This window comes from Anolis sagrei, chromosome 1 (genome assembly GCF_037176765.1).
Source record: "Anolis sagrei isolate rAnoSag1 chromosome 1, rAnoSag1.mat, whole genome shotgun sequence".
Lineage (NCBI taxonomy): Eukaryota > Metazoa > Chordata > Lepidosauria > Squamata > Dactyloidae > Anolis > Anolis sagrei.
The window spans coordinates 144,955,259-144,976,955 of NC_090021.1; the positions used below are offsets into that span (position 1 = coordinate 144,955,259).

Below are 21,697 nucleotides of genomic sequence, written 5' to 3' on the forward strand. Positions count from 1 at the left end.
CCCCTGCTGACATCCCCGTTGCCTCAGCACTATAAGAAGGTTTCGCGAGACCAGTTGCTCTCATTGCCATGTGGTTTTGAGGCAACAGTGCAGGAATGATAGCCGCGGGCCATATTTTTGTTCTTCCAGGCCACTGGTGGTCCATGGACCATAGGTTGGGGACCACTGCATTAAAGTCTATACTATTCAGCTTTATTTCTTCTGTTACTATAAGAGATTCGGCCCTTTTAATCCCATTTTATCCCATATTTCACGTGACCATTTTGGCAGTTCGCTATTGTTAAAAAATGTGAAGCTTCCCACCCTTGATTTACATCTCTTCTGAAGTTATTGTGTACCAGATCATCTTACATACATCTCCTGAAACAATTATCAGTTAGCCCAAACTGAATGACAGTATAAAAGTTTGTACTGTTTGGAATAAATTGTTGTGTAAAGATGTAAACTGAGAAAATAGCATAAAGGGTTTTGTATGGAGAGAAAATTGGCAACCATTTTGAATGTCCACTATGTGATAATGCCACATGTAGTAGAGGAGGCTGTTCAATTTACCCAAAAGTTTTTAAAAAAGAAAATAGCTAACTGTGATTGTAATCTCATAAAATCTTCTTTTCTTTTTTTTTTTTGTTACAGCTACATTGCACTTGAACAAAAGAGATGAAGAAAATCAGCTGGATTAGGAAGAATTGGCTACTTGTAGCTGGACTCACCTTTGTTGGTGTTCATTTGGGGACCTACCTTGTACAAAAAGCTGCAAAGTCCTCTGCTAAATCAGGGTTGGACATTAAATCAAAAGGTCTTGATGAATGACCCTATTTCTGCTAACATCATACAGACCGCTCATATAGTGATTTTGTTAAATATCGGATAAATGCAGCTTGTGTCCATACACTTTGCCTTGACCACAAAAGAATACAGCAGCCTTGTTCTCACTTGTGTGTACATCGTTCATTAAAAAGCGGTTTATAGACATGAGATGCATCTAAGTCTTGACTGGGATTTTATCTGGAAAGATGTCTCGTGTTGATCTCAAAAAGCCTTCTTTATGTACCAGCGAACCGTTAGCTAAGGAGACTCTTTGCCATGCTCTGTCAGTATTTGATAAAATGGTGAGGTCCTGCTATGGCCCCACAGGGAGGCTTAAGCAACTGCACAACGGTGTGGGTGGATATGTGCGCACAACCTCTCAGTCTTCAGCTTTGCTCGGTGGCCTTTCAGTCACTCATCCGGTGTTAAAGCTTCTGACAGCCTCTGTGCAGAACCATCTCGCACGCTTCAGCGACTGTGGCTTGTTTATGGCCATCTTTTGCTGCAGCCTGCTTGAAAAATGTCAAGGCCTTAACGTCGCCCCTTGCACTTTCATTAGAATCAGCCAACGCCTTTTGAGCCTGTGCATTGACTATCTTGCATCTGAAACATGCGGTTGTAGAATGCAGGTGGATTTTAGCAGTTCCAAGATCCCCCTGGATCTGGTCCGTAGTATAATAATTAGCAAACCTGCCAGCAGGCTTAGCAGAATGGAAGCCAATCACATCAGCATTTTGGTTTTAGAGGCCTTTCTGTTTACAATTCCACAGAACATCGATACTCAAATGACTCTAGGAAAGTGTATTTATATTCCCATAAAGAACAAGCAGGTTTCGGATTCTGCTGTATATCCTGGACTTCTGATAGAAGTGCCAGAAATGGACCTGAGAAATATACCTCCAATCAAAAGAGATACTTCAGGCATGATCAAGATGGTGCTTTTCAGTATGTCTCTGTCTGGAGACCTGTCTGAGAATGGAGAAGGAGTCATTGTCATCCCACAAGGAGTTTATTTAGAAGCAGTAGTCTTAGCTCAGTTGCTTAATGTATGCAAGCAAATAGTAAAGGATGGTGTTGGTGTTTTTGTGTGTCAGAAAGTCATCCATCCAGCATTGCAACAATACCTGAAGGAAAACCACGTTGTGACAATTGAAAGAGTTGGACTGTCGTTGATGGAGCCCCTGAAAAAAATGACAGGTAACAAACACATATTCCTCCTTAGTGGCTCTGTTAGGTTTTTATCAAGGGAAATTGAGTTTATATGCTACTGGCATAGATCTGCTGTGAATATTCTGCTGATGAGCTCCACTAGATTCCGTTGGATTGGTAATTAATACTTGCTGTTTGAACATGGTGTGTAAAGCTAAGCAGATGCTACAGTGACATGTTAATACACTATTTCTTACATCCTAATGTTTAAAAGAGTTATTTGCAGTACCACAGATTAATACATATTTAGATTTTCAAAGACTTGCCTTGCTCATTTCTTCAAAATGGGGATTCTTCCATGTCTAGTACCCACTTCAATACTAAAGCTTTTTTATAGATGGCATTGCATTGTTGCCAACACTGTGAACCTCCCTGAGTCTCCTTCGGGGTTGAGAAGGGCAGTATACAAATACCGCAAATAAATAAAATAATACACCAGAACATACAAAAATTCCAGTGTCTGGCTGGGAGCAACAATTGGGTTTATATTTGAGCACAAGTGGTGGCTGATGTGACTGGATATTTTGCAGGAAAAAAACATGTATATGGAAAGTTAGTATAACTTTCCTAAGTGAAACCCTTTCCTATGTGAAGATGGATTTTTTTGTTATTTTTTAAAAACTGCATTTGATCATTTATTTAATTGTATATTCATTGCCCTTATTTGCATTACATGGTACAAGCTCTCCTCTGTTTTTTTGGTATGACACAGACATATGTTTACTGCCTGGTAAAAACAAGGGCAGAATTGCTGAGATAGAGCAATCCAAATCTTTCTCTTCCAGATTGTTATGTGTACCTATTCCATATTTATTTATTTATTTATTTATTTATTTATTTATCATGTCAGGAGCAACCAGACATTTGTATTACATTTTTAACAAAACAAACAAACAGACAGACAAAACACAAAGTTTGCAAGCTTGGTAGTTGATTAAATGTCCTTTGATCAGTAGCTGGCCACTTGGAGTGCCTCTGGTGTTGCCGCAAGGAGGTCCTCCATTGTGCATGTGGCAGGGCTCAGGTTGCATTGCAGCAGGCAGTCAGTGGTTTGCTCTTCTCCACACTCGCATGTCGAGGATTCCACTTTGTGGCCCCATTTCTGAAGGTTGGCTCTGCATCTCGTGGTGCCAGAGCGCAGTCTGTTCAGCGCCTTCCAAGTCACTCAGTCTTCTGTGTGCCCAGGGGGGAGTCTCTCATTTGGTATCAGCCATTGATTGAGGTTCTGGGTTTGAGCCTGCCACTTTTGGACTCTCGCTTGCTGAGGTGTTCCAGCGAGTGTCTCTGTAGATCTTAGAAAACTATTTCTTGATTTAAGTCATAGATGTGCTGGCTGATACCCAAACAAGGGATGAGCTGGAGATGTCACCTATTCCATTTGGGAATTGAAATATCCCAGCATAAGGTTGACATCCAATGCTACTCCCTTTCAAATATATAGAGGGTACATTGCTGTCTTCTGCCTAAAAGGAGAAACATTCAAGGGGAAATATCTCCCAGAAAGCTGAGGGATATTTTCCATTACCATCTCCTCTGTAAACATAAATACCCATGCATACAGTAAAGCACAGCTTGTGTTTGCACAGCTGCCTCAAAAATCCTAGCTCTTGTAGCAAAACCACATCTCCTAAGAAGTCTCAGAGTGCTGTTATTTCTAAAATAGAAATGGAAGTGTAGACACAAACAATAAACTCACTGACAGTATTGTAAAAATGGAAGACATAAGATACTGACTAAGACCTAAAGAACCCTTTATTCAAACGATATGTTTCTGGTCATCCATGGGAAATTGCAGGTTCTTTCTAGTCCCTGTCCTCGCTGGTATCACATCATTTTGCAAGTCTCAGGAAAGTTATCTGAAAGCCTGTTGTGAAAATGCAGAAATATTGATGGTAAAGTCAGTTGTGCCACCTATCCTTTCCTTAAATGAATCCCACTGCAAATATTTCAGTTGCTGCCACTTAAGAATCTATATATTTCTTATGCTTCATTTTGATATTCTTTTGTTTTGTTTCTTTCTGTAGTACTCTTAGTTTCTAGGGAGACCCTTTCAGCTGTCCCAGTGTTGTGAGAAAATTTAACAGCGAGCATATCTGTTCCATATGAACCTGTGAAATCTGTTCTATTAAAACAGAAATACAACTTCATTTAAGAATTGAATGGAAATGACTCGTCCCCAGTCAAAAGCGTCTAAGATTAGAGAAGGCCGACAGTTTATTAACTTTAATGAATAGCAGTAGTTAGCCCATTTAGATGACTCCCTTCTATCTAAATTTCGCCTTCATTTTCACAAAAGTAATTTGCTTCTAGTGGCATTAAACATATGTGCTTACAATCTTAGATTATATGTTGTAGACAAATGGAAACTGGTTAATCTGTAATGTGATTCAAATGTTGGATTTTTTTTTCCAACTCCGTTACATGAGATCGTCTCAAAAGGCACAATAACACAGGCTTTCTAATTTGGCAACTTCACAGATCCTTAAGAAGCCCAACCCTTTCTTCTTTGTCAATACTTACTATAGTCTTGCTTCATTTGGCCTGATCAAAAATAAATCCAATAATGTAATGGAAGAAACCATTGGGGGAAAACATGCTACTCCATCACTTCCATTAATTTTTGAAAAAAAAATTGCTAGAAAACATCATTCAAACAGCATCATAATGGAAATGCAGCCTCAGAAGGATGGGATAAATTACTTTCAGCTCTTGATTAGTTTGGTCTTCTTTGGTTCACAGATACCTACAGTCCCCAAAACAAGTCCCAACTTATTATTATTATTATTATTTTAAAGTTTGACTCTATATAAATGGTTTAATATGAAATAGCATTGAGATCCCTGTTGTACCTAAGAGTTCATCCTAGTCCATCCAGTGTCCACAGTGACTAACAAGATTGGATGGGAAGCTATTCTGCCCCTGAGTACCATATTGACATCAAAGAAACATGTTGGGGGATGCATGCCAGCAGTGGGCAGAGATATAAACACGCCTGTTACTCCACATCAGCCAATACATATACTGTACATATACTTCTCTGGAGAAGTGAAGTGAGAGCTGATATTTCCATAATGAGTGTTTCACGATACATTCCCCAGATGCCTCCAAGGCTGTATCACTTTGCTCTGCCTTTCTTTTCATAAGATTTTTTTCAGGGAATCAAGAGGTAGCAATTAGTTCTTGAGAGATCCTTTGATTCTCTCAAGAACCGATTGCTTCTCCCTTCTTCTTTAAAGGGTCAATGGGCAAGAGAGACCAAAGCAAAAGGGACCCCAAGGACTAGACCTGATCCCAGGCTGGAATTTTTACTTTGCTGTTCTAGAGCACCCATAAGCAGGAAGTAAAAGAAATTGACATTCCCTATAAGTTGACTCCAAATAAGAATTAATCAGAGCATGGAAATGCCTGGTTGGTTTATGACAGTGATTCTCAACCTGTGGTCCGTGGACCACCAGTGGTCTGCAAGAAGGAAAATGTGGTCCACAGCCTCACCATTACTACACTACTGCCTCAAAACCACGTGGCAACGAGAGCGACTGGTCTCTTGAACCCTCTTACAGAGCTGAGGCAACAGGGATGTCGGAAGGGGAGAGGCGAAAGATTACTGCTGCCACATCAGCTCTACGTGATTAAATATGGTTTTCTGTGGGCTAGCAGATGGCGACTACTGGGTGGCATATGTTCTGTATCAGAAACTAGAGCTGATGTGGTCTAGCCAATGCAATTTTCTGAATCAGAACCCCAAATAGCCAAACTGAATCTAAAGATGACCAAAAATTGATTTGTAACCCTTTTGATACTAATGTTGAAGTGTGGTTCCTGGTCAAAGTGGTCCCTATTCAACTGGTCTTTGGTCAAAAAAAGTTTGGGAACCACTGGTTTACAGGCTGGGAGTTGCAATCCAAAACAAAACAAAAACTAACTTTATAAACTCCATGTTGAACAAAAAGGTTACATTTGCCCTGTGATAGGTAATAGGACTGATCATTCATAGATCTGGCTAACCTGTTTTTTTTTTAATTGATAAATTTTAGTATCACATTCAGTATGTAATTTATATGTAACAATAGATTTCTAAAACAAAAACAATAAATAATGCCTCATTCTATCCCTACTACCCATTAAAATTGGCTTCCTGCTCTTCTTTGACTAATGTGCTAATTTATATACAACATTTCTCCTCTTTAAACTACAAGCTTTATATTTTTTATTTTTCCTTATAATAAGAAAATATTTTCTTCTTTGTATATTGGAACCTATAGTTACAGTGCATCCCTTTGAATAAAAAGTGCTGGAAGAGTAACATGTTGGGTCCTTCTTTCACCCATGAAAAGAGAGGACATTTTTGGTTAACAATCAGTGCAATGATGGAGAAGCTTTTGAAAACAGAAATAACATTTAGACCTTAGTTGTTTCTCTTAATTAGATTAGATTTGGAAAATAAGATCAAAAAAGAGTAATATGCCATATGACAAGATTGGTGTATGTGAAATACTGGAAATATAATAAGACTCCCAAATATTATGGAATTAGATATACTAACAAATTTATTGAAAAATCTGACAATGTTTTAAAAATTCTGTAAAGAATCCAAAAGGAGATATTGCTGTAACTATTGGCTAATCTCTTTTAAAATCATCTAAACCTGTAGCCCTCTATAACCTATGACAGGAAGGTAATTATTCTTTATGCAAAGTATTTTTTCCCCGATTCTTTTATGGTACTGATATGTCGCCTTTCTCATTGCACTGCTCCAAGGAAATTTTCAAAACAAACTGAAACAGGATAAGATAAAAATCTGAATAGAAATTTAGAGCACAATTAAACAATTTATTATGGTATATTAAAACATGATTACATTTTTAAAGGTATAAAAATATCAAATGGGCAAGAAAGAAACCGCTGTACGTTCTATCCTGATGTTATTCTTTCACAAATGAATTAACCCCAAGGTCCAGTGTTCCCAAAACTGCTGTTCTTTTGACTTTCAGAATGATTGAAAATATGTCAAGGAAAGCAGAGTTGTCCAGATGATAAGTGGTCATTATGTGACTCTGTAGATTTAGTTGAACTAGAACTTCCATAAACTATAGTCAGTATAGCCAATTGTGAGGGATGATAGAAACTGCTGTCTATTAACATCTGTGAGCACTAATGCTACTACTTCATCAATCCAAGAGTATATCACAAATCACTCCAAATATAGCTATACTGCATATCCCAGCAGTCATAGTCAGCATAGATAGCAACAAGGAATGTTGGAAATTGCTGTCCAGAAACATCTGGAAGGTCACATGATTTACACTCCTGGTTAAGACCTTGAAGCATTTCCATGCTACACTACAGAATATTTGGCTTTTCTGTTTCTAAGATAGTGCATATCATTATTTTTTCTGTCTTGAACAGGTGCTCAGCCGATACCTTCTCTACAGTTCCTGTCTCCTGCTTGCTGTGGCTATCTGAAGGATTTGCAAACTCTGTCTATTGCTTCAAAATGGTTTTTTCATCTGATTCCTAATGACCCAGTTGTCTGCAGTTTGATGCTGTGTAATAGGAATGAAACAGCATGGGATGAACTGAAGGTCTGTATCTCTACAATTACCTACTGAAATGCCTACTTTCAGATAAACTTTTGAAGGGTCACGTGATTAAAAATTGAGTCTTTTGGAGAATACTCTGCTAACACATCTTTGCTTACATTGACAGAAAGGAGATATTTTTATCGAGCAATTTAGTTTCAAACTCAATATTAAAAAGAAAGATGCATCCCCATGGATTATCCAGTCTTGGCTTGGACAGTGGGATTTTCTCAAGGATACATGCCTCAGTAATTAGATCTAGAAATCAAGATCATGTTTACCTCCCAGTGGCAAGTCACAAAACAAAGCATACATAATGCAAGATACACGGCTGAGAAAAATCACAGACTAAGACAAACAGACGTCTTCTGCTACTTGAGGAAGCACGTCGTAACAAAATAAGCCAAGCCTACTATATATCATGATTCTGTCTGACATTAGGGGTCTAAGACTCGTGGGATGTATTTTTGGCCTTGAGTATATGCACATGACACATTTATTTATTTTATTTATTTATTTAGACCATTTCTATCCCGCTTTTCTCACCCCCAAGGGGGGACTCATGGCAGCTAACACAGGCAACTATTGAATGCCAACAGTATCAAAACAACAATATAAAACAGCAATATAAAATCCATTACATAACAATTAAGCAGTGATATTAATTAAAATTACATAACCACATAGAACAGATCACAGAATCACAGGTCATAAAGCCATTTCCAATTTTCAAACAATCCTATTGTCCGAGTTCAGTGCCTAAAGTGCTGTTGTGCCCACTAGCCAAAGGCCTGACTCCAAAACCACGTCTTTAGTTTTTTCCTAAAAGTAAGGAGGGAGGACGCCGATCTAATCTCGCTGGGGAGCGAATTCTTACCACTGCTCCCTGTTCACTAAGATGAAATAATGGAATGAGGGAATAGATTTCAAGTTCTTGGTCAAACCTCAATTCAAGTCATTATTTTCCTCATTCTATTAGCAGCATGCTGTATTTCTATCAAGTTTGGAAGAAAGGGATTTCAACCTCACCTCTTCCCAGTAATCTTGATGCAAAGATTTTCTATTTCTCCCCTGTTGTTAGTGTGCACCTTTAATAATCCTGATACAGATTGTTGTTTCACCACCATTATTATTCGTGAGGAAACAGCTGTCCTTGCATTGGGAATCATTGAGATAGAGCAAGAGGATTTAACTTCATGCTGCTGCCCTCAAGCTGAGAGTGTTGTTTTCCTACTGGTATTAGAAGCAGAGATACGGCATTCTCTTTCCTACTGCTGCCAGTGTTTGATCAGCTGATGTAAGGAAAAGTAGGCAGAGTGCACTAAAGCTCCTGAGACCATGGAAAGAACAGATAAGGGTTATGTCCTTGCCCACATGTGGATTAAGACATTACATTATTGAAAGACACTCTGCTTTAGAGAGCAAGAGAGCTCTGGAGAATATGTCAGCAACTCTTTAATCATCAAGCTGTGTTTAGCTTTCAGAAGGCAACCTGTATAATAGGGTTGGGCAGGGGTTTCTTTTCCCTCTAGATCTCCTGCACAGGTTTATTCCCCCATAGCAGACCCATTCATTGGATTATTCATTTTGAGAGGGGTTGCAGAAGAAAATGGAAGTATTTTGAACTAGTATTGGGACATTCATGGCGATGAGGTAGGGATATTTTCATGTCGTTTCACATGTTGTGAACACTGCATGGTTTAGAGAGGGGGGTGCTGAAAAAGTCCAGTTTTTGTATAAAAAGGGGGGGAGTCTTTTTGGGGGGGTTGGTGGGCTACAGAAGTTGGGTTTGGGGCCACATGTGGCTTATGGTCATCCATTTGCTTGCCCATACTCTATGGAATTATTTCATTGTGTGCCTTCAAGTCATTTCTGGCATATAGAGACACTAAAATAAACGATTTTTTCTTGGGTATATTTGTTTAAAGGGAGTTTGCTTTTGCCTTCTTCTGACAATAAGAGTGGGTGACTTGTCCAGGATCACCCAGTGGGCGTCTACGTCTGACCGGGATTTGAAGCTTGGTCTCCAGAGTCATATGCCGACATTCAAACTAGTACACCAAACTGGCTCTAATATTATGCTTAACATGTATTCGTTATCCTTCTTTCTGGGAGGTTCAGAATAGCATTTTAATCTCAACAACTCTGTGAGATAGGTTGTACTGAGAGAGAATAGCACAAGGAACTGCTAAGGCTAGACCTAGGAATACAAACACATGAGTTTGTGTGCAGTTGCTGTGTGAAGTAACTAAAACGTGGGCAATTTCCCTGGGAAGCAAGGGGTTCTTTGGTGCCTTTCCCTGGACTATTGGCCTATTCTGAAACTAAGGGTTTTGTGATGAGAAGGACTTTGCTTGGACAACAATCTTCTTTTAACTGTGGCTTAGGGCAATTCAGGAGTGAAAAACCTTTGGTCCTTCAGATGATTGACACCTCAGCTTGGTCAGTGCTAAGAGACAGTAAGAGTAGAAGTGTAAAACCTTGGCCAGGCCAAAGGCTGCCTACACCTGATTTTGTTCCTAGATTAACGTACTGGCTTCCAAAAGACTCTTATTAGTTCTCAGCCTTGAATGATAATTTTGAGCAAAGTCGAAACAGAACTTTTAGCAAGAGAAAAAGCTTCATCTGTATTGCTTGATCTTTACATCTGCCTTGTTCAATTATGACAGGGTAAGCAAACAAATTGGGTCCAGAAACCACACCTTCTTCATTTTTCACCACTCCTGAACCCATGTAGGCCGTGTCTATCCATTTTTACAAAACTAAAAGTGACAGAAAAATCCTATATATATTCCCCCCAAAATGATAATTTGGGCCTAATGAAAATTTGCATGGGTAGGCATTTAAATGGAGAATTGCATTCTCTCGAGACAGATATTAATCTCTATTTTGATCCTCTCAAAGTGGGGCAGGGGATGATGCTGGACAGAAGCTTCCTTCAGGTTGCACAGTTGCCATTTATAGTATGGGGTTCTGGAATATATGCCTGAGGGGCTCTGACCCTTTTGCATGTATTGTTACCATGATCTTCCCCAACTCTGTCTTCGTTTTTTACATGTCTGATAAAGAAGATGTATCCAGAACACTTGGGTTCAAGTCTTTACTCAGCATTAAAGCTCATGTGTGGTATGGCTGTGAGCCAGAAGCAACTTGGCTGCTAGAATCACCTCATATGGTTCTTGTGCGGCTAAAACAGGATAAGCCCTCTTATACACTGTGCAGAGCTCCATGGATAAAGTGTAAAATTATTGTGTTTTAGAAAATTGTGCTGTGTGAGCAGAATACTCCAAAAATAGATCCCTAAAGAGTATCCTCATGTAACTGGTGGTTGCTTCCTTTGTTTATGTGTTTGCTTGTTTGTTTAATAACAAAGTGTGTGGTTTATTTCCCATAGCTTGCCTGTCAAACAGCAGAACATGCTTTGCAGTTAACCCTCCGTGATCCCTGGGTATTGCTAGGTGGCGGCTGTACAGAAATGCATTTGTCCTCATATATCAGGCACATGGTATGTAGAGCTTTGGAAGGGTATTTAAAGCTGTTTAATGTACTTAAGTCTGGCCAGTTTATAAGGGATTATGAGAAGTAGTGAAACACTGTTAATGATCTTCTGCACATTTTGCAGAAGTCTGTGATTCAGGGTTTTTGTGCATTTAGAAGACAAAGTACTTGGATAGGCTGTAAAGCAAAAGAAGGGTATGTAGAAGGAGGTCATTCAGGCCCTTGGTTATTTTTTGAGCTCAAAATCACTTTCCTTATATTTAACTATATTTATCCTCCCATGTAATGTCCATGGGTCACCTCCTTTGCCTATCCCTCCCTCATTGTTGTGTTGTTTATGTTTTTTTTATCTCAACCATGAAAATGGATAGGAAAAATAAATACAGCATCTCTGGCCATCATTTTTAATTTCCCCAAATTTGCAAGCCAGAAGTATTGTGCAAGACAAGGTTGCATGTTGAAATGCTAGGGTGCCAAGCTGTGTCAAGTTTAAAAGTCATATAGCATTACCCCCACCCCCAGTATGCATGTGATAAAACCTAACATTTAGAACTTATTTACAAAAGGAGATATGAGTGTTTGAATCTATTCACAATCTGAAGACTGCAACTATAGTTTACTAAACTCGTATGTGACAATTTAACACTTCCTAAAGGCTTTGTCTGAGAGAGGGAGGGAGGGAAGCAAGGAAGGAAGGAAAGAAGGAAGGAAAGATACGTCGACCACTCTGTCCAGTGAACAATGGTGCTGGCGGAAGTCCAGGACAATTGTAGTGGAGTATGAAGGGTGGCGAAGCAGTCATGAGTAAGGGAGAAAGAAAGATTGGAATCTCTGTGGATGTGTGATATGCTTATTCTTGCTCACCTATAATCCATTGAATATAATGAGACATGTCAGCAGCTCTGCTGCCTATTTGTCATAATTTACTGGAGCAATGAGTAACACTTTAATAGTCTTTCCCCATCTTTTCTGTTCTAGACTTCTACTGTGGAAGAAAGTACGTTGGAAGATCTGTCCTGTTCTCGGGCAGAGTTCAGGATGGTGGCCGATGCCTTTTGCTCTTCACTAGAGACTGTAGCTTGCTGCTTAGACCATGATGGAGGAAACATTCTCACTGATATGAAGTGGGGTCATTTTTGGTCTGTTCCGCCTGATGTTCCCAGCAGGTCTGACTGGTCAGACCTAATTTGGAAGTGTGGATGCGGTCTTTGCGATAAAGAGCAAGGCCTCCATTGGAGGATGCTCCAGTCCTGTGCCAGTCCTTTCCTCCCACAAAGTTGTATTCATGAGTCTTCTGTAACCTCGATTGATAATCTGATTCTTGACTGTTTTGCTGCAAAAAGGAATGGCCTGCAGGTTGCAGTGGAGACAGCCAGTCTGCTGCTAGATCTCTCATATATTATTGAAGATCAGAATTAGCAGTGTTTGCATATCCTAGTGGTGTTCTCCATGTGCAGTGACCTTCTCAGGCACAACATCCAACCACATCTCCCTGCATCCCCAAAGAATAGTTTAACGAAGGTTGTGAAGCACCTCTCCCTCCAAAAAAGGCATGGAATGTTGTATAAGGAGTTATAGGTGGAAAGGAAAGTTCTGTTCCTCTCTACTTCTTTCATGTGGAAACTTGCCTGTTTATTTGGCATGCCCAAAAAGATGGCATCTTGCAAAGACATGACATAATCATTCCCGAATTCAAAATATGTATATGCTGAGCATCCCTTATCCAAAATTCTTGGAAGTAGAGGGGTTCCATATTTTTTTTCAGATTTTGGAATACTGGGATATACATGTATGCATGCATGCATGCACACACACACACACACACACAGAGAGAGAGAGAGAGAGAGAGAGAGAAATCTTGGAAATGGGACCCATGTCTAAACATGAAATTGATTGATATTTCCTATGCACCTTATATACATAGCCTGAAGGTAATTGTATACACAATATTTTTAATAATGTTGTGGATGAAACAAAGTTTGGATAAACTGAAGCATCAGAAAGGAAAAGAGACACTATCTCAGACAACCATGTGGGTGATTTTAAATTCTGGAGTATTTTGGATGCCAGAATTCTGGATTAGAGATGCTCAATCTGTACTCCTGTTTGTATGTTCACTTGGTCTTACCCCACATACATTGATAAAGCACTAATAAGATCAGAATGCATCAAGGTTGCAACTGACAGGAGGCTAAGCAAAATCATCTTGTCACAAGACAGTTAAAGTGATGCTGGCAGAAATGGAGCTGAAGTTCCTTTATAGCCACCTTCCAAGGTTGTGTTATTGCTGTTCAAATGATAGCAGAAACCTGTTAGTCTAAAATGTCAAACTAGTTAGCTGTGAATTCATAGTAAGTTAATTACATATTACAAAATCAAGCCATGTATCAAAAGTAATGTAGGTCACAACTAATTCATTTGAATTTGTGTTGATGGCAGATCAAATAAAGCTGTAAAATGAGTATTGTTTTAATTATTCTAAAATTGTGAAAGCTTCTATTTTTCAGTCCTAATACATAATGTTGTTTTATGTTTGATGACTGTAATTTGACCAAAAATAAATAAAAGGATCTTATTCTCCTGTTTGCTGCTATTTTCTTAGGAGATTTTTTAATCAAAAAGTAGATTGTTTCATTCTCATTTTTTTTAAAAAATTATCATTGAAATCGGTAATTAAAATAAGCAAGTAGAAGAATGAGATGTTTGTCTGTTTTCCTAATACCCATTTACATTTATTCTTTTGAGGCTAATGATTTAATCCAATCAAACACATGTTCATGATTGTAAACTATTTAAATGGTTAAGTGAAGCCTCTTTTGAAAGGTGTCACTTATTTTTACTGTTTTCAATTTTAAGTAATTTAAACAGATCTTATTGAAAGCCACACAGAGACCTTATGGTATAGGGTGGGTTAAAAATATGGCAATAAAACAAATAACAGCTTTACTTCCTCTCATGATAATCCTGCTCACGTTTTTGTCACTATCTGGAACTCATCGATTGTTTGTTTCTTTCCTCTTGACAAACGTATGTCCCTCATTCATGAGTACAAATGGGTTAAGGACAGTCTGTATATAGCGAGGCTCATTCAGCCTTTGCGTGATGAACTGTCATGTTTGGTTTTTTTCTGACAAGGTGCACAACCATTTTTTTCCTTCCTCAACTGCACCCAGATTTTTCCTTAGCTTCCCTATTGCTCTTTGTTGATATTAATAAAGAATGACCACAGGCTCTGAAATTAGAAATATTTTCAACACAACTTGTGTCTCTTGAAATGATTGTGTAGAAACATGGGACTTTATCAGATGAGTGTCAAAGTAGCATTGAAGCAGGATGGTAGTGTGTTTGGCAAGTACTTATTGCACAACCTCATGTCCAACTTGCTTTTGCTTTGCATCCCATCTGTTACTGTAGTGCAGCTTTTCATTTATAGAATCATAGAGTTGGAAGAGACCTCATGGACCATCCAACCCCCTGCCAAGAAGCAGGAATGTTGCATTAAAAGCACCCCTGACAAATGGCCATCCAGCCTCTGTTTAAAAACTTTCAAAGAAGGAGCCTCCACAACACTCCGGGGCAGAGAGTTCCACTGCTGAACAGCTCTCACAGTCAGGAAGTTCAGATGGAATTTCCTTTCTTGTAGTTTGAAGCCATTGTTCCGTGTCCTAGTCTCCAGAGAAGCAGAAAACAAGCCTGTTCCCTCCTCTCTGTGACTTCTCTCACATATTTATACATGGCTATCATATCTCCTCTCAGCCTTCTCTTCTTCAGGCTAAACATGCCCAGCTCTTTAAGCCGCTTTTCATAGGGCTTGTTCTCCAGACTTTGATCATTTTAGTCGCCCTCCTCTGGACACATTCCAGCTTGTCAACATCTCTCTTGAATTGTGGTGCCCAGAATTAGACACAATATTCCAGGTGTGGTCTAACCAAGGCAGAATAGAGGGATAGGATGACTTCCCTGGATCTAGACACTATGCTCCTATTGATGTTGGCCAAAATCCCATTGTTTTTTTGTTTGTTTTTTTTGCCGCCACATGACATTGTTGGTTCATGTTTAACTTGCTGTCCACGAGGACTCCTGGATATGGAAAAAAAACTCTGGATATCACTGCCTTTCTGTTACTGCCTTTTGTGCAGTCAGTCTCAGTTGCGATATGCCAGGAATCGTATTCATATTGCTAGGACACACTCTAGTGGTTCTCAACCTGTAGGAACCCAGGTGTTTTGGCCTACAACTCCCAGAAATCCCAGCCAGTTTACCAGCTGGTAGGGTTTCTGGAAGTTGAAGGCCAAAACATCTGGGGACCCACAGGTTGAGAACCACTGCTCTAGATTGTGTTTTCTTTGCTGAGTGGAATATAGGATGCAGAGGACTTTAAATATTTCTGCTTTATAGCTATATGGCTTTATAGTTGTTTTATAGTTCAATTGTCATGGGTAGACTACTTCCTTGTTGGGTTCACTGATTAGGACTCTGCTCCTTAAGAGGTTTGGCTGAGCAATTAAGATGGTCCACTCCAAGAGCAAGTCTGGCTCTTGGGGATTTTCCTGTTACCTTGGTTGGTGATTCTGTTAAAATCCTGGTTGATTTCTGGGATAGTGTAATAATGGGTAAGATGGTAGCCTTTATAGCTTCTGACTGTCCTGTTTATAGAGTGGAGCTATCAGCTTTTTGATTCTCTAGGAAGTTGTTAGCAGTGGAATAAGTGAAGTTGTGACAACAGTAACATTGGTGGAAACTCTCTGACTGAACACAGACTAGAGCCTATTTGAAGCCTCTTTCATGAGAGTACATGCATTAAAAACATATTTTTCTCTCTGTCACGTTGCATTTGCAAAGAACTGTTCAACAGAGCTGTTTCAATTACTTGTGGCGGCGGGGGGGGGGGGGGGTTCTCTTGTACCTTGACCAGTATACACAGAATCTAGCCAGCACTTTCCAAACATTTATGTCGGTGACATACTTTTTAAACATGCATCATTTCACAACACAGTAATTCAGTTTTACTATATATATATATATATATATATATATATATATATATATATATATCTCAACCCTTTATAAGACATATGAGCACATACTTAAATTGTAATAACCAAATATATGGAGACATATATGTATCTCATGAAAAACTTTCCTATTTTAAAAAATATATAATTTGTATGATAATATACATGCCTTCAAAATGTTCACATGGCAGACTTACACACTGCATCTGACACATTACTGTGCTGCGACACATAATTGCAGCCAATCTGAGCACTCTTCTCAGGATGCTACCATCCTTCCGGGACCCATTTAGCGGGAATGGCAGAGTGGGCTTTTTGTGACTGCTCCTAGACTCTGGAAGTCTGTTACATGGGAGGCTAGGCTGGCTCCCTCTTTGCTTTCCTTTTCTCAACAGGCAAATCAATTATTTCATGTAAAAGAAGGCCTTCTTTAGTGTGCTATACTATTTTTATTATGACCATTAAATAATTGTTTGAAATGGTTTTAATTCTTTAGATAAATTAATGATATTTTAATCCTATCTTATTTTTTTACTGCTTTTTAAAAATTTGGAAGGATATGGAACAGGATGGGGGATAAATAAAGTAAATGAATGTAATGTGATAAATTTCCTAGACTGGGAAAAATGGCATGGAAAAATGATCAATTTTTTCCATTTTGAAGAAAAGAAATTAGATCATTCCTGAATAAACCAGAAGGAAGTGGAGGAAACCTCACCCACTGCTGCTTCTAAACTGAAATATACATATTTTTTGCAGTTAGTCAACCATATGGTCTCTGTTTCAAATCGATCCATTGTGAATAATTTAGACCTGGTCCACACATACAGCAGAATGGGGTGGTAGACTAAAAGCTTGGCATGCTGTTTTATTGGTTTTTACATATCTGATTTTAACAGTTTGTGTTATGTATTATCGCTTTTTCTATAATTGTGGCATTGAATAATTACCAAAATTGGAAGTTTCTCTGAGTCCTCCTTGAGGTGAGATACAGCAGGGTAGAAATATAGTAAGTAAATAAATAAATGACCTTGGAGGGCTACATCAAGTCCACAGGTATTAGTTTGGGGACCCTTGATTTCAAATAATTAATGATTCCCATCTCTCATTTTCCCCAGGGGCTCCTCGAGATGCAATCTTTTCTTCCCCCTGACCCTCTCACTTGTCTGTCTTCCTCTTCTGCTCTGATCTCTTCCTTCACTACTCCTGGCCTTTCTTTTCCTTCACTACTTTGATATCTTCCTTCACTATTCCTAGCCTCTGCCTTTGATAACTGGTACATTACTCCTGATGACCCCATAGGCTCCAAGACCAACAGAATTGTCATCTGCCTGGCAATGCTGGCATTTTGCAGAGACTCCAAGAAGATGCAGAATCAGAAATGTCTCAGTTTGCATGTCCCGGTTGTGTTTGTGTAAGGGGATGACCACTAAGGCTAATGTGCTCGAGGACACTGCAAATCCTGTTTTCCAGAGTCATAGTCCAATGCTCAAAACCACAATGTCACGCCAGCTCCTTTGGCCATATTTAAGAGGAAGGCACACTTTAGAATATAAGAAGGTTAAGTTGCAATAGGCAGCATTTTAGATCTTTGTACAACTCATTTTCGTATGGAAAAAAAATCTAAACATATAAGAAGATGTTAATGGGATAAAAGCATCAAGAAGCAGCAGCCAGTGACTCCAGCACTAAAAACTGTTCCCACCTCATAACTCTTTGGGACAACAGAGCTTCTTAATCGCCCTTCTCTTATTATACCTCTTATCAGCCTAAGACAGAGATTTGGATACTATATACAGCCCAGTGTGGGCACCCACTCACCCACGCTGTTCTGTATATAGTATCCAAATTATTTTGGTACAAGTGACAGAAAATGGCTCTGGTGACAGTTACTTTGACAAGCAACCCTCCCCTTCTCTGTCAGCAAAAAATCACATAGAAATAATAAAGTTCACTATGTAATATTACTATCCATTTGATGCCATTTCATCACACCTCCAGTTAGCTGCCTGAGAAGGCTGCCTCATGCTTCCTAACAGCGGGACAGGTCCTGCCATTTATAAAAGTCCCATTTGCTATTGCTCATCCTTTGAATTCATATGTCTCCTTAAGAAAGGAATCAGTGCTCGAAGGCAGTTCTGTTTAGTTTGATCCCACAAGAAGACTAGAATGGTAGAAATCCCTTTCTTTCCCCTTCACATTTCCAGTTGCCAAGGAAGATCAAGCAATTCTTGTTAATGCTTCCCCCACCCCCGCCGCCTTCATCCAATTTGCCTGATTTTCTGCCCACATGGGACAAGCTGTTTTTTGCATTCTTTACCATAAACTAGGTCTGAATTACTCATGCAGGCAATCTTTTTGTCTCATGCTCCTTCCAATTTGTACAAAGGATGCAACTGTAAGAAGCTGCTTTGTGTAATTCAAATTGAAATATATAATTAAGCACTGATCTTCCAGTGCTCCCCTTTCCCTCTCTCCACCCACTCCCCAAATTCAGTTTTCTTAACTCTGCAACTTTAGGAGCTAGGAGCAATATCCTATTCCCATCCTGCTACCATATGCTTACTATTATCCCTCCATGTCGGAGCTCCCGGTGGCGCAGTGGGCTAAACCCCTGTGCCGGCAGGACTAAAGACCGACAGGTTACAGGTTCGAATCCAGGGAGAGGTAGATGAGCTCCCTCTATCAGCTTCAGCTCCTCATGCGGGGACATGGGAGAAGCCTCCCACAAGGATGATAAAAACATCAAATCATCCAGCTGTCCCCTGGGCAACGTCCTTGCAGACAGCCAATTCTCTCACACCAGAAGTGACTTGCAGTTTCTCAAGTCACTCCTGACACGACAAAAAAAAAATCCATCCATGTCCATAGAGTCAACCATCCACAGCTTGAATTTTTTTAAAAACCAAAAAATCCAGAGAAAACATTGATTTTGCCAGCATTTTACTACACCACTGTAGAGAATGGGACTTGAGTAGCCACAGATTTTGGCCCTGGACCCAAAACCCAGCAGGTACCAAGGAGCTATTATATGAATGAAGTAAATGAATGAACCAAACCACAGAAGAATATTTATAGGTATACCTCATTTAACAACACCTCTGTTGGTGGTGGGATAGAATCCCTGTGGGCTCAGGCAAGAGCAAACTGCCACAGATTGTGCATTCTTCCTCATTTATAAATATGTTCTACTTTGGCTGTTATTTGAAAACTCAGATCCAAAAATGAGGCTGGATGGCCATCTGTCAGGGGTGCGTTGAATGCAATTTTCGTGCTTCTTGGCAGGGGGTTAGACTAGATGGCCCAACTCTATGATTCTATGATTCTATGAAAATGAATTGTCCATTCATTTTCATAGTCCATTGTTTCTGAAAGACCATAAAATACTGACAGCCATGAACAGAAGCCATGTCAGATCTTGGGTTCTCTCTTTTCACTGGCATCCTTCCTTGATCAACGAAGCAATAACATTGACCTCTAATTTTGCCCTCATCTCTGTGTGTCTTGATTTAGAAACACTGAAGCCGACACACTGAGAACGGACTCAAATTCGGACAAGACAACCACACTATGGTGCTGTTTGGCCTCACATGTTTTCATTTGCACCTGTGAAATGTTTGACGGTCTGGATTCTCCCACAAATAATTTTGTTCAAAATCTATGTGTGAAGGAGTGCTAGTTGCAAGGTTTCAGCCTCCTCCCCAATCTTTACTACATACATTACATTTATCTTGATTCATCTCCAATGTTTGAATGCTGTGACTTTTTTTGAAGTGTTTTGCACCAGTATCTCTTCACAAGAGATGCCTTGCCTGTCGTCACATTCAAGGCTGAAACCAAACATTTGAACAGAATACTCAACTTGAAGCAGTGCAAAAAACCCCCATAAACCGTCGTGATTACAAGCGTGCTGTTGCCATCTGCTTAATAAAAAAATTACTTTGAAAATACAGGAGTGGGTAGGAGGTGAGAAATTAAAATTATTTTTTAGATACAGTAGGTTAACAGAAGATGTCCCTCTTGCTTTTTAGTATTTAAAACAGAAAGCCTGTTTGCTCATCCCAAAGGAGATTTTAAAAAAATATATATTAATATTTTATCACCATTAGGACATGTTAAGACTTGGTTAATATTCTCAACTGAGTCTGTGATTTCACCACCAGCTAATGTCTTTCAAACATCCTGCTCCTATTTTTCTCTCCCCAGTTATATTGCTGGAAAAAAAAATCTTCTGTGTCATCGTAGCAAAGGGACTGAAAACAAAAGCATCGTTCTTTTTTGCCAAGTGAATGAAAAGAAATTATCGTCCAAATACATTCAGAAAGCTTGTATGTAGGGCAACTAAGCTCTCTGCCTCCAAGACATACTTGATGCATGAATAATAGGCTATGAAAGGATTTTAAGGATCTGCCTTTGCTTCAAATGTAGAAATGCACCTGATAATCCTGTTATACAAGATGGCCCCCTCCTCCTGCCCCCTGCCCTCCCACCAAAAGTCAGTGGTACCCATTGAGAAGACATATGATTGGACCGGATATCTGCAGGGAGGGGGCTCTCTTCCACTTCCAATGTCTTGGCAGGATGCTTCAGAAAACAACCTTAGGAAAAGAATTATATGCTTGGGTAGCTATGTTTTACATGTCCCACACATACACATAAAGGAAGAAATGTATGACTACAAAAAAGGACAGATCCCCCCCCCCCCCCCCGTGCTAATATGGACAGAAAGGCATAAAGACAGATACATGCAAATGCAGAAAGTTCTACTATCATAGAAATATAAAAGAAATAGAGCATTTTAAGAAAAGGTACCCATTTCCTTGTGATCGCAGCATCTTTCTGAACATAACTCACAGTGCAGAATGCTAGGTCTGAAAATTAATTTGGCAATGTGAAATGCTACAAATTGGGAGGGAGGGAAATAACATTCACCATTATTCTTATCAGAACCTTAATGGATCCTCATTTTTCAGGAAAACCAGGAGAATAAATTAGAGGGGAATATTTTGTGCATTTTTTTTGCTGGGCATTTGCACCATCTAATACCTTTTAAAAAGCAAAAGCAATTTGTACAAACCAGAGGGGGTTGCCATTGCCTTCCTCTGAGGGCCTTTCCACACGGCCATGCAACCTAGATTATCAAGGCAGATAATCTATAATTTCTGCTTTGAACTGGATTATCTGAGCCCACACTGTCGTATAATTCTGTTCAATGTGGATTTTATACTGCTGTGTGGAAGGGGCCTGAAAATTGAGATAGCATGACTTGCAGGAAATCAACTAGTATATTGCCAAAGGCTTCCATGGCTGGAATCACTGGGTTCTTGTAAGTTTTTCAGGCTATATGGCCATGTTCTAGAAGCGTTATCTCCTGACATTTCGCCTGCATCTGTGGCAAGCATCCTCAACTACAGTGGCTTTTCTAAATATTAGGAAGACGAAATTAGACCTGCCTTCAACGATTTCGATAGATCAGAATTTGGGAAACTTTGCTCATGCTAAAGAGTCAGGAAACTGTTGAAACAAGAGATAGTACTAAACTCTTAGATGTAGATATCAGGGTTGGAAAACAAATGTACAGATCTGCTT

The 21,697-nt window shown here is 39.4% G+C and overlaps 2 protein-coding genes across 2 annotated transcripts; both read left to right on the plus strand.

Moving 5' to 3' along the window:
- Positions 1–657: 657 nt before the first annotated feature.
- LOC132781581 (uncharacterized) lies at positions 658–975 on the plus strand. The gene has a single exon (XM_060785849.2). It carries the CDS (start codon positions 658–660, stop codon positions 808–810), a length of 153 nt encoding a protein of 50 aa, XP_060641832.1. The 3' UTR covers positions 811–975.
- A 38-nt stretch (positions 976–1,013) lies between these two features.
- MKKS (MKKS centrosomal shuttling protein) lies at positions 1,014–13,676 on the plus strand. The gene is made up of 4 exons (XM_060785816.2): positions 1,014–2,004; positions 7,423–7,598; positions 10,990–11,100; positions 12,072–13,676. Exons 1-4 carry the CDS (start codon positions 1,014–1,016, stop codon positions 12,510–12,512), a joined length of 1,719 nt encoding a protein of 572 aa, XP_060641799.2. The 3' UTR covers positions 12,513–13,676.
- The last annotated feature ends 8,021 nt before the right edge of the window (positions 13,677–21,697 follow it).

Coding starts and splice junctions, on each gene's coding strand:
- LOC132781581 (XM_060785849.2), top strand. CDS start 658: ATGAAGAAAATCAGCTGGATTAGGAAGAATTGGCTACTTGTAGCTGGA.
- MKKS (XM_060785816.2), top strand. CDS start 1,014: ATGTCTCGTGTTGATCTCAAAAAGCCTTCTTTATGTACCAGCGAACCG. Junction 7,599..10,989: donor CAGCATGGGATGAACTGAAG/GTCTGTATCTCT, acceptor TATTTCCCATAG/CTTGCCTGTCAAACAGCAGA. Junction 11,101..12,071: donor CCTCATATATCAGGCACATG/GTATGTAGAGCT, acceptor TTTCTGTTCTAG/ACTTCTACTGTGGAAGAAAG.